This window comes from Protobothrops mucrosquamatus, unplaced genomic scaffold (genome assembly GCF_001527695.2).
Source record: "Protobothrops mucrosquamatus isolate PMUCROS unplaced genomic scaffold, P.Mucros_1.0 scaffold1878, whole genome shotgun sequence".
Taxonomy (NCBI): domain Eukaryota; kingdom Metazoa; phylum Chordata; class Lepidosauria; order Squamata; family Viperidae; genus Protobothrops; species Protobothrops mucrosquamatus.
This window is the reverse complement of record NW_015388005.1, coordinates 105,939-119,804: the sequence shown is the minus strand read 5'-3', so window position 1 is coordinate 119,804 and position 13,866 is coordinate 105,939. Positions and strand designations below refer to the sequence as shown.

General features: G+C 38.8%; 1 protein-coding gene across 1 annotated transcript; it reads right to left on the bottom strand.

Moving 5' to 3' along the window:
- Positions 1 to 798: 798 nt before the first annotated feature.
- ARHGAP19 (Rho GTPase activating protein 19) lies at positions 799 to 13,465 on the bottom strand (the record flags this gene model as incomplete). Its single annotated transcript, XM_015823450.1, has 7 exons — positions 13,416 to 13,465; positions 6,933 to 7,198; positions 5,156 to 5,236; positions 4,177 to 4,386; positions 3,207 to 3,433; positions 2,945 to 3,031; positions 799 to 864 (listed from the first exon to the last, which is right to left on the bottom strand). Coding segments are annotated over exons 1-7 (987 nt in total), but the record flags the coding sequence as incomplete, so codon positions are not given.
- Between the last annotated feature and the right edge of the window lie 401 nt (positions 13,466 to 13,866).

Genomic DNA, 13,866 nt, shown 5'->3' with positions numbered 1-13,866 from the left:
CTCAGGCTTGTGCAGTGCTGCCACCGGTTCAGCTCATTCCCCTCCCCCGCTACCACTTTTCTAGGATGGTCGTGTACCACCTGCCAGGTGCCAATGTACCACAGGTGGTACCCTGGTTGAAAAGCCCTGGTCTAGGCTGTCATACAGTATATGGATGATAGCTGTCATGTGTATATTGGATCTCTCATATTTAATCTAGCACCAGACAGTTTTAGGGTTAAAAAAAGATCACCCGTCATATCATATTTTGTAGGAGTGTACAGATAGTTCTCAACTTACGACCACAATTGAGCCCAACATTTCTGTTAAGTGAGTTTTGCCCCATTTTACGACTTTTCTTGCCTCACTTGTTAAGTGAATGACTGCAGTTGATAAGTTAGTAACTCAGTTGTTAAGTGAATCTGGGTTCCCCTTGACTTTCCTTGTCAGAAGGTCACTAAAAGTGATCACGTGATCTTGGGACACAGTAACAGTCATAAATATGAACCAGCTGCCAAGCATCTGAATTTAGATCACATGATCATGGGGATGCTGCAAAGGTTGTAACTGTGAAAAATGGTCATAAGTCACTTTTTTTTAGTGCTGTCATACCTTTGAATGGTCACTAGATGAACTGTTGTAAGTTGAGGAGTACCTGTATAATGAGCTAAATGCTAAATCTAAAATTTAATTCTGCCATTTCCGTTTTCTCCAAACATGGATCTCCACAAGACTCCATTCTCAGTATTTCATGTTATCATGAAGAAATCTGTTAACTAAGTTCTATTCTTCCTTCCATAAAAGATGACAACTACGTACCTTTGAGGCATGAGTTCTGGAATCCAAGTAATGTAGCCTGGCATATTCCCGGATATATACTGGAGCCTTACAGTGAAAATGGGGGGAAAAAAAGAGACAGGCAAAGATGAATCAAAACGTTCTTGATATTCAAAGAGACACATAGGAACTGACTAGAGATTTCCAAGGATGCTGCTGATTATCTTGCTCCTTGCAAGAGATATCAGAGATGGCTCCAATTAGTTCTTCACAAAGAGCAGATCAGTTTTGGTCTGACATAATTCCAATGTGATCAAGAAAGGGATTCTGTGGCCTGTAAGTCACACACAACGCATGAGCCTTTGGATCTCATCTGCAACCTTCTCTCCTTCACTTTGTTTCCCCTAGTATAGCAACTGGGCTTAGAAAAAAGTGACTTTTCTTCCTACTTGCAAATCAGAACTTAATTTTTCATAACCAGAAATGTTATGTGAGGTTACCAATTTTAAGGAAGGGTTGGCAGTTATAATTAATATGTTCTTCATCCTTCACACTGCCATATCTGCCTGCTGCCATTAGCTTTAGAAGTAAATGGAGTTTTTTTCCCCCTCAAAATAAAACTTCTACAAAGTGAAGGGGAAAATGAGAAATGAAGGTGATTTTAATGACTGTATGTGGACAATTGCACACAAAAAGTGACAATTTCCATTTTCCACTCATAAAGTAATACTTTCTACCCATAAAGTAGGGATGCTAACATCCAATTCCTTTGCAGCAAATATAACTTACAGATAAATCTGGAAAATGTTGCCCATCCTTACTTCATGGATAGAAAACTATTTTTTTAATTAAATTTATATTGAAAACTTTACAAAGAACATTAAAACTAACACAAACTATATGAGGATCAGAACTTCTGTTGCTAGCGATCTAATCATTAGCCGAGTTGTTCCTGATTTTACGATTTTTTTTGCCATAGTCATTAAGTGAAACATGCACTTGTTAACTGAATTGGACTTTCCCATTGATTTTGCTTGTTGGAAGTCCCCTAAGAAGATCATAAATAGCAATTATGTGGCCCCAGACTGCCACAGCCATTGTAAATATATGCTAATTGCCAAGCAGATGAATTGTGGGCACGCTGCAACAGTTATTAAGTGCAAGGATTGGTTGTAAGTCACTTTCAACACTGTTGTAACTTCAAATGGTCTTAAATGGTTGTAAGTCAAGAACTATATGTAATAAAGTGTAAACATAGAAAGAAAGAAAGAAAGAAAGAAAGAAAGAAAGAAAGAAAGAAAGAAAGAAAGAAGGAAGGAAGGAAGGAAGGAAGGAAGGAAGGAAGGAAGGAAGGAAGGAAGGAAAGATGGCAAAAAGTGCAGGAAAAAAGAACAGAAAGAAATAGAAAAAAGTTTCTAATCCTTTTTGTAGCAATCCTTTTTACAGCAAACTTTATTCTATTCAGTTTCTTTTAATCATCAAAACCTCAAATCATAAGTGTATTTTTCATTTTATGAAAAAAATATATAAGGGTTTCCAGTCAGCCATAAATGTCCATGCCAAAGCCCAGAATCCATTTTTTCTAATCAAAAGCTTAATTTAACTATCACTTCAAGTTCCATTGTCTTCACTTGCTATTCCTCTCTGGTGGCTAATGTCAAGCCTTTCCACTTTTAAACATATAATATTAAAAGGCCCATTTCTCAAAGAGTTCAGATCTGTGGTGTACTACCATATGTATTGTATACAGTCAGATGCTGTTTAATAAATAAGTTTCCTAGGAAACTTTAGCCTAACTAAAGACATCATATATCATCCCCCCCAAAACAGAAAAGTCTTTAAAGGCCTAATAATCAAATCAATAACTGATAAGAAAGAGGCATAACAGGACTGCTTAGTAAATAGAGTTTAGGTCCACCTTAACAACAATGAATATCACCTACTCTATATCCTGCATTCACGTGTAGAAAATATTTTTTTAAACTTCCACATGTGAAAGATAATTTTGTAAAAATATGTAAATGCCAGAGAGCTCAGCAACAGAAACAAATAACACCTCCAAAGCAGCACCTCCAAAAAAGCAGAGTATCTCAATTTGTTCATAGCAACACTTTCGCCCAATGAATAATGCCCTTGGACAATTAGGCAACAGGGTTGGAGATTAGTTCCTCCCTCTATGTGATCTTACTTTGAAGAGTTTTTGTGAGTGCTTGATCATGAAAGCCATTCCATTATTCAGTTTGTTAATGTTTTCCTGCAGATCGCTGGCAGTCACCTAACAACAGATGAAGAATGAAAACAGGTTAAGTGAGTTGCAAAATCATAGACAGAGGCAAGCTTATTTTAATAGCGAATTCCAGCAGTCAAACTATTGGGCAAATCCATCCTTCCTAGCCTGCCCATCTCCCCCACGCTCCCCTTTTCACTTTTATATGAAACAGAATACTTACATTTCGGGGCCACAAAATATGAGGTGAAAACATAAGAGCAAGGTTATGTGCTGACATCTTGTTCCTATCCTGTTTCTTGGCTGTTTGATAGAGCAGATCCAATAGCAATTTGAGCAGATTGCGATTGGCAGCTGGTAAGATCAAGAAGAGCAATTGCAGTGCTTCAATTTGACGCTCTTTATTTGGAATGCTGGTCTTGTTGCCCTTGTCATCAAACTGCACCAGGTCTATAATCCAGGAATCAGGAAAATATCTGTTAAGCATCGCTGGCTATAAGAAATCTCAGCCTCAGGAATTCTATCCAGTTCTTAAAACTATTTATTTTCAATTCTGATTACTCTTTTAAAAATCCCCAAAACTTCATATTTAAATATCCTTGCCATTGGTTTGAACTGGGAAATATCAGGGTCTCCAAACTTTTTAAAGCACCAGATCAGCATATGGTGTTGTTACAGTAACCAGAAAACCACAATGATATTGCAGAGTAGTACTTTGGCTCACCAAATACCAGCCTTGTTATAGGATATGCTTGCACGTTTCCCAAGGTGTGCCACAGGAGGCTTCGCACCAGAGAGAAAGACAAGCGGTTCTTCCTGCTGTGTTACTGAAGGCCCTTTCCCTTCCTGGAGCTGCCCCGCAGATGTGTGCTGCAACCAGAAAGGTTCCCAGCCATCAGGAATCTGCCTGCCTGCACAGAGCACCAGCTCGTCTCCCCACCAAAGTAATATCTATCTATCTACTTGCATAGAACATGCTTTCAAACTGTTAGATGGACAGAAGCTGAGGCAAGTGACAGGAGCTCACCCTGCCACGCAGTGCTTGGGCTCGAACCACTGGAGCTGAGACCATTTCCAGCGTCATCAAACCACCGAGCCACTGCACTTCCAACCACCAGATGAATTAGAAAAAATAGATATTTTGAAAGGAAAGAATACATATCTGATAAAATTGTCTAGTTAATGTTGATTACCTGAAATTTTAAGGTGTGCATGGAAATGTTTGTGAGTCAGCAAAGGCTCTGGTAATTCTCCCAGGAACATCTTCAACAAAGTGGCCACATCATTGGAATGAAACTCGCCGGAATCCAGGTCAATTTCTGTTCCGCTATTCAAAGCTTCTTTCAGGTTCTGTTGCCTGGTACTGTTTCCTGGCACTCGGAACAAGCCTTCTGTCCGCAAATCTGCACCATGATGGGAGGGGTATTAAACATATGCCAAATACAGTGACTGCTACCATTCTTAATTTTGAATCTAGATGTTGATCTAGATCTAGAGACTGTCTGATTTTTTTGCAGTCCAAGATATGATGGCCCTATTTACGTACATCTTTCTTCTTCTTTTTAAATCTCTTCAGAGCCCTAATAGAAGAGTCAATTGCACAAAAGCAAATAGAAGTAATCTGGTTGTCTTTTGGGGGTTCAAGATTACCAAGCACAATAGAAACTACGGAATGAAATGAAAGGATTTTTTAAAAGTCTAATTTAATGACTAATGCACTCTTTCTTGAGTGCAAACATTTGGGTGGAATTCACTTGAATCCTATTATTCCAATGGCACTCGAAAGAAGCAGTCCTGAAAATTATGATAAGCTATGAAATATTTACTCCCTCCAACTTGTTATTAGCTAATGCAGAATTATAGTTTTATTCATTTACCTTTAATATACTTTTGCCATATCTCATTTATAAACATTTTTGTGGCTGAGCCCATATGTTCTCATGTTATATCACAGAATGATCATTTAAATTTATTTTCAGATTGTGTTCTTTTTTAGTTATGACTATTAGTTTATCAGAACAAAAGAAACATAAAATAGAAACGATTTTCAGAAGATGAAAATGTTCAGATCTAGAAGCATATGTAGAAAGCTTTTATAGATCAAATTTGTGCCTCAGATTATTCCACAATTGCTAACTTAAGAAAGATAGAAAGACCTCCAAAATTACTTACTTTTGTGCAAATACTCAATGAGTTGAGATATTTGAGCAATGCCTTCTTCAGTCAATGGTGTTCCAAATACCACTCCTTTCTCTATAAATTCAAAAAAGCAACAAATATATAATCAAAGAGAATATTAACTGTTTTATTGAAACTCAGATTGGTTTCTTCACTATTCCAAAACGTCAGAAGTAAAACTTGGGCCAGAATATATGTTCATTCAGTATCCACTTTCAAAAAATAAATAAAACCTTACTCTTATTATTAGTGCAAAAGGCATCAGGTTGGAAAGAGATACTGTTTGTTTTCTATAAAGGAAGTTGTGTCACAAAATAGATACTTTTTATCTATATTTATGCCTGGGACTTGTTCACACTGTAGTATTCATATTGTGTACTTTATTAAGGAATATCACCAAGATATTTTTTCTATCTAATCTAACATTCAACTTCTAATATTTGGTATTTCTGGGTACTGATATATAGAACATTAGTTCGGGATTCATAGAAATATTGCATCTGTATATAGGAGATGCTTTCCAGTATTAGATCATCTTTCAATATTTAAATAATTGAAATTGCGCTGTATTTGGAAAATGCTATCTTGCTTACTTTTGGCCAGGTCTTGATTCTTAGTCATCTGCTAAAGGCATCATAGCTAGGAATAATACTTTGGTTACCCAGATGTGAATTTTAATCTGTATCATTTTCACACACACCCCCACCACTCCAATACTTCCTCTAGATTATTTGAAATGGTCCACAAGGTTTATTACCCCAAAAGCTTCTGCATGTTCAGTGACATGAAAATATCTTTGTATTGCCATCTTCCAATCAACAGTAACTTCTGATGATTTCATAGACATATGCAATTTCCTTGGCATCACTATGGAACGGTTCCCACTCCACTTTTTCCGGATGTTTTTCCACTTCCTAGCTGGCTTTCATCTTCTTCTGATCCTCTGAGTACTGACTCAGTCTTAACTACTTAGCTTGGATTCTAGACAAGGTTGGGCAGGTGCTGCCACCTGCTGAAACTACATACAGTATACATATACCCCACTTGAGTTCAACTCCTGATAAAAATGTTTTTTGAGATAAACATAGCAGTAACAAGCTCTTTAATCAGAAAACTTCCTCTTTCAATCACATCTGGAACATTAGAAGGGAAGGAACAAATCTTATTTCTCAGGGAAATCTATTCTACAAGACCAAAACGACAACAAACAAACTGCAGTTCCAGGCCTCCATTCCCCCTTTCTTCTAATTTTTACTTTGGAAGTTTATTAATAAAGTTGTGGGTTTTACTGTAACAGAAGAGCCAGTTTTAGGGGCTCATTTAAATAAGGTCAGAGTATGAATGTATGAATCTCTGGGGAGATATTATTTTATCAATTTCTTTGAGCGCGGTGGCCCACAAGGTTAGGCCACTGGGCTGATGATCGACTCGTGTTCAAGACCCAGTTGCTGCCATGGGATGGGGTGAGCTCCGATTACACATTCCAGCTCTTGCCAACCCAGCAGTTCGAAGGTGAGAAACTGCAAGTAGATAAATGGGTATCACTTTGGTGGGCAATTTAACCAGGATGTGGAAGGAGCCCCCAACTGGCGTCCCCCGGACAACGGTGAAGTCACCATTCAATCCTTTAACCTGGAAGCAATTTGGCGCTCCTGACTCGACTGTAGTAATAATATCAATTTCTTTGGAGACTCTGTCAGTTATAAGGGTCCAAGATATCACTTTATCATTGAAAGCCAACAGAAAGCACTAGCAAACACATCATGCTTACCTTTGCGTTTAAGAGACATCAAGGAACGGAAAAAACCTGAGGAAATGCTAGGCCCACCAGGCAACTGGGGCTCTTCCTCACCCATCAGTTGAGCAAGTTCTGCTCCAGGCAAGTCAATCAATCGGGTAATGTTGCTGACCACAAGTTCTGTGAATGCCTCAGGTTTCTCATGTCTCAGCTTCTCCACAAAGAAGTCTGGATTAAAGATGATCTGATGCCGCTGAAGGGAAGACTCATTGCAGATAACAAAACTGCAAATGGCATCACTGTGGAAGACAGTCATGCATTACTTCATGAGAGACATGCATATACAATATAGCAATAATCTTTAGCCATGCCGGTAGTTAAGGTAAAATGGGTTTAAATTGTAGAGATAATGTTTTTACATAATCTTTTAAGGATTCCATTCCACCCATTTCTGCAATATCGCAACATATCAGAATACTGATCATGCTGGCTGCATAAGAGAGAAACTACAGTACAGTAATTTGCATGTTATACTACCCCGAAGAAATACACATTCTCCTGTCAAGCGAAACAACAAACTGTATAATTGACCGACTTTGGGCAGTGATAGTTTATACAAATTAATTGATATAGAGCAGCAGTCCCCAACCTTTGTGGCTTGGTGGCCCGGCTTGGGGGGGGGGGAGAGAGGAACTGGGCCGCATGAGCAGCAGGCCAGCGCGCACATCCACACATGCAGCTCGACTTGCGTGACCAGCATGCCGGCATGCATGTGAATGCAGCTCGACTTGTGCAGCGTGCTAGCCTGCCACTCATGCAATTCAAGCTGCACTTGTGTGTGTGCCGGCCTGCCGCTCACGTGGCCCGGTTGCAAATCGGCTACGGCTCAGTAGTTGGCCACAGCCCAGAGGTTGGGGAGCCCTGATATAGAGAACATTAAGTTTAAGATTTAATTCATTCAGTTGGCTTTTAGCAATCTTTTATAATATAGGCATAGAAACATTTTTTAACAAGAATAATGTTCTAAAACAGTAAGAACATTTGGAAATTATTCAGAACAGAGTTAGCATGAAAGTTACATCAAAGATGTAAGTATATCATTCTGTAGATATCAAATATTTTCTGCTCTTACTGGGTGGAACATTAGGGAAGCGTGCAGTAGAAATATAATACAGTTCTTTTCTTAGAGGAAAATTATGTGTCATTTGTTAAGTTATATGCTATATAAAAAATAAAGAGTTTCTGAAATACACAATGCACAAAGAAAAAACTGTCGATTGAATTTATCCTTTTTTTGAGAATTCCAGTAGTCCAACATAGTGGAATATTTTTATCAAAATTATTTAGAACTACCCTAGATAGACTATATTTGCTGCTGTGGAAAATGGCAATAGATATCTTTTTGCAGTCCCAGCCTGGGGTTGAAGTGGCTAATAAATCTGAGCAGAGAAGTTGGCGAAATCACTCCAAAAGCAGTAAGCCACAGAAAAGAACAGTTCTCTTCATCCCTGAGCGAGTAAGCTGCCAAGAATAATCTAATTCCAGCACTGCTTTATAAGAAATCCTGCCATTTGATATGTTTAACAAGCTGAAAACAAGATGGAGCCCTTCAGTTCAAGCAGCTGGGGATTAATATTGATTGACCTCATACTTGTCTCCATTACACTTTTAACATATGCAAGTCAGGCAGGACAACTTAAATATGACTTATAAGCTAATCATGGACCTAACATCTCCTTCTAAGGAAGACCAATGTGATGACTTGCCCCAACAAAACTGCTAAGTCTGCATAACATCTGTGTCACATATTCAAACTCTCATCCCTATGTTCTAGAATTTAAAGAATCCCTAATCAGTTTTCAAGGCATAGTTAATAGTACATACCTGCCTATTTCAATTCTTAATTTCCAGGAACCCTTAAAGCAACCATTTCTGAAATAATAAGAAAGACAAATCTCTTACACAAGTGCTGAAAGTTTCTGGCGCGGCATTGGGAAGCAGAGATGTAATGAGAAGAACTCATTCCTTGTTTTCAGAAATAGAACTGCCTGCTCCAACACAGCCTATGCAAATTCCACACACAATAAACAAGACAAAGACTCACTTGTTGGCCCTCTTCTCACAAATAATCAACTTTCATTAATGTCAGAGCAGAACTCAGATCAACCTACTTGGTGCTTTACATTAAGAAGTAGTAGAGAGTAGACCCCATCCTTGAAGAGCTTATCATTTCAATTGTCCAATTTATTCAGTTAAGTATTAAGCTCCCAAAATTTAAGACAAGATTTATTAATACTTAACCCAAGATTTATATGTATTCCACTGGTTTTATCTTCTCTTTTAAAATTTTCTTTCATGACTTCCTCATTTGATATCTAGTTTATGAAGCCAAATCTTATAAGAGGTTTTCCTTTAAAAATATTCCCTTCTGATTTCTAATTTTTCTTGATGCATAAAATTGAGCTGTAAATTTTCACCTCTTTCCTTTACATCTAATATGTCTTCATCCTAATTAATCTTCAGAGTAAGTTTTGTTGTTTGACAACGTCAATCATATATAATATGCTGGATTGTGGAGTATTGCTGTCTGCTTTTATAATCACGTTCCCATTCCTGTTTTATGGTGAACAGTCTCACAGTATGAGCAGCCCCTAACTCTTTACTGAATTCTGTTCTAAACATTACTAGGCTTTGTAATTTTGAAAGGTCACTTTATCAGCAACACTCCCTCGCACAAAAATATGCTTGGTTATTAATGACACTAATGAAAGTCAGAACTCTTTTCAAACAATTCAGTCACACACTATCCAAAGGTAAGGAAGAATGTGAGCTGCCCATTCCCATTTGCATACTAAAAAGAAAGAAATGGGAAGCCGGAGAAAGATAGACAACTGTATATCTGCTTTCATGGACATATTTGACTAAAGAATTAGTAAGCTAAAGATTTGCTCAAGTTATCAAGAAGAGGATGGCCCCATGGATATGAGATCCTATCAAATAGAAAAAAGAAACCAAGTTCAAGGACAAATGAACAAAAGCCAGATTGGCTTGGCTTCATAACTAGATGTCTAATAATTTATGGGGCAAGCTATAACCAATTATTTTCCTTAACACAGGATAATGCTGAGGAGCAGGCAAACTTTATTCTGGTTTTATGGAGCATTTTCCATTGGTGTTTCCCAGTGCTGTGGAGTCAGAGTCGGAGTCGAGGAGTCGGAGGAAATTTTGGGTACCTGGAGTCGGAGTCAGAGTCGGAAGTACAAAAAACTGAGGAGTCGGAGTCAGAGTCGGAACATTTATCTACCGACTCCACAGCCCTGGCTGTGGAGTTGGAGTCGAGGAGTCGGAGTAAATTTTGGGTACCTGGAGTTGGAGTCGGAAGTACAAAAAAACTGAGGAGTCGGAGTCGGAACATTTATCTACCGACTCCACAGCCCTGGTGTTTTCAAAGGGAGGCTAAGTATCAGATGACATCAGCCCGTTCCCATTACCTTACAATTTATAATTTTATACAAGCTAAATATAATTTTACTTTGTAGAACTGTTTAAAATGTATTTAGCACACTTTTGAAAGAATGCAAAATGTGTTTTAAAAAGTAGCCCACAAAGACTTGTAATGTACTCTATAGCAGGAGTCCCCAACTTCCAGTCTCTGGACCAGTACCGGGCCGTGGCATGCCAGCAACCAGTCCGCACAAACAAGCAAAGCCCCATCCGCAGGATGAAGGCAGCACACAAAACCACGCACCCTCCAGTCCGTGGAAAAACCTCTCTCCACGGAACCAGTCCCTGGTGCCCAAAAGGTTGGGGACCTCTGCTCTATAGGGCTGGTTTAACTGCCTGGTCCCAGAGCCTGGGAGAGTATCCAGGTCTTTAATGCCTTACTAAGGGTTAGGGCCATCCTGATCTCTGGCAGGATGCTGTTCCATATGGAAAACTGGGAGAGAGAAGGCACAATTCCCAGGTCCCAGAAGATGACATTTCCTAATAGAAGAGACCTGGACTATGCCAACCCTGCCAGTTCTGATAAGCTGAGCAGAAATGATAGGTGACAGATGATCCTGCAAGTATCGTGACCCAATGCCATGTAAGGCTTTATAGATGATAGCCAGTACCACCTTGAAATGCACCAAGAATGTCACTGGGAGCCAGTGCAGCCCCCCAAATAGACATGTCATATGTATTTATCACAAAGTGTTCAAAAATGTCTATACTGCTGTATTCTGGATCAGCTGCAGCTTCCAAATACTCTTTAAGGGCAATCCTAAAGTACAGTAATCCATCTGGAAAGCAACTGAAGCATGAATTATCATAAGTGTAGTCTTACAGCTTGTACTTGTATTTATTCTTTGCAAGGAGAGAGAAAATACCACTTTTGCGCTGGAATAGCTGAAGATGAATATAAGCTGCCTCCACAATAAAGCGATGGTGTCACAGGGGGAAATGAGCACTACAGTTCTGATGCTTCTGGATTGAAAGGATTATCCAGCTATAAACTGTTGCCCAGGGACACCCAAATGTGTTAACAGCACTCATTCTCTACATAAGATCTACCACCTAGCTGGCATTGCGCTGCCTGCTCTTCTGCCTGCTGTTCGCAGAGAAGAAGCAGCATACAGAGAAAGACTCAAATCATCAATATCTAGATTCTCTATGGCCTACAACCAACCCAGCAGAGACTAAAATCCAGGAAAAGCTTCCTTAGGTCGATGGAAGACTTTGAAAAATTTGAAAGCAGAATGATCTACAGAAAGCTACAAAGAACCAACACTGGATGGAATCAACAGATAAGCTGGCACCTGGATCTGATGAAAGCTGGGAAGTATGGAAATTGTTGAATAGACTGCACACGGGTACAAGATCTGGAGACATTCTGAATAAATGCAGCTATTTGGTGGCTTCTGTTTTCTTTATTGTGGTGACATGCAGACAACACATCCTTGCCCTTTGTGTCCCGATCAGTGTACAGTTGAGGACCTCATGGCAGCGTGAAAGAATGCAATTAATGTTGCCAGTTTCTCGACAAGATCTGTTTAATTTGTACATATTTTAATCTTGTATTTTATATTTTATGTCGTATAGTATCCTTATTTTAATTGTGATGCTTCTGACATGAATAAACAAACAACAAACTATAAGGTGATAATAAAATCAAGATAGTCACAAGAATATGTCTTTTAAAAAATGGCTGCAACACTAGGGCGTTTTTGTGCCATAATGAAATACAAAAATGAGTCTTATAACTAAATATAGACCAACCCATACCTTTATTTTTGCTTTATTATTTTAATTGAGAGGTTTTCAAGCTACTCAGATAAAACTATCATCTAAATACTGTATGTTTCTTGTAACAGCACTATTTTGACATTTTAGTCCAATTATCATCATTATACCTACATTTTGTATTTAGTCTGCTAGAACTATAATTCTATCTGATCTTGAACCCCCTCAGAATCTTTCTCTCCAAATCCCCAATCTAGTGGTCACCCAAGATTATTTCAAACTCATGGTCCCTAGCTATTTTCCTCTTTGGGTACCAAAATAGTTTTCTCCACTTATGTCCTATTAATATATGATTATTATACTCAAGCACCATATTGGCTGAGATTAAAGCTTATGTATCATATTTCGTGGGCAACTGGCTAGGAAGGGTGATCAAGACAATGGAAGGAAATACTTCCATCTTCTTCCCTGCCCTCTTTGATGCAGCAAATTTGTGTATTAAAAAATGATGGATCTACTCTCAGGGAAGCAGCATAGTTATAAAACAGCTATATATGTTAGTATTATAATTCAACTGCCACACAGGAAGTTGTTTTATAAGGAATTGCATTGGTAAATCATCTAATCCCATTTTCTTGAGAAAAACTAGCTAACATTACACATCTTATCAATCCATGGTTAACCAAATGACAATTTACCCATTTATCTCTGTGTGCTGAATTTCCATAACACAAGTAAACTAACACATCATCTTGGTTCAAACAGTATAATAGGGTAGCATGTGCTGTAGTGGAGTGTGCAACCACAGCTAATCTAGTTTATGGAGAGGGGGGAATAAAATCATATAGTATTCTAATGAAATAGGAGTGTAATTATTTAACATACTGGGTGGGCTCATGACACACACTGAGCCATAAGCTAGTCATATGCATTTTAGCCTATAGTACTACCGGTACAACCAGACATTGACTAGCAGTAGTTCTCTGTTTAAAATTTATTCTTATCTGAAGACCCCAGGGATCACACCTAGCGCTTCTTACACACAACCTATCTAGTTTATTTCTGAAATATAGTGACGTGTGGAAGGGACTAAGTAGAAAATATACTGCTGCTTTAATTCACCACTAAAACAACCACGGAGGCCATGTCTATTCGTCCACTCGAAACTCGACTCACATCATTTCTACCGTACTCCTACATCAAACGCTACCAAACCGCTTTCTTTATGCATTTCATTGCCCCCAGCCCTTTCCAGGAGGCCGCGTTATCTCCGATGGGCGCGCTTTGTCGTACCTATACGTTTGCCCAGCTGCACCTTTTCTCCCAGTCGGTTCCGTCGCCATTTCATATCTGCCGCTTTGCTTTCCCATAGGCCATTCAATCGCAAAAGTCAATTGGCTGTTACCAGAGCAGCTTGTTTCCCCCACCCTTTCTTCATGCAGCCATTGGTTTGTTCGAACGTGGCAACAGCTTAATGATTTCTCGCGGACCAATAGGAAAACTGATAAGAAAGGAGAAGCAAGGAACTGTATTGCGCTAAGTTACTTGGGATTTGTAGTTTTGAGGCGACGTTTATAATCCCTATGGTCAGAATCGATAGAGGTGGCTGTTGCATTTTTAATAAGAGGTGGACATCTGCGATGAAAGGACTCACGTGCAAGTTTTATATGCTGAATTTAGATCACTAGAAATATTTGGGACATAGGAGCACGTTATCCCCAAAGTTAGATTATAGGACTTGGAT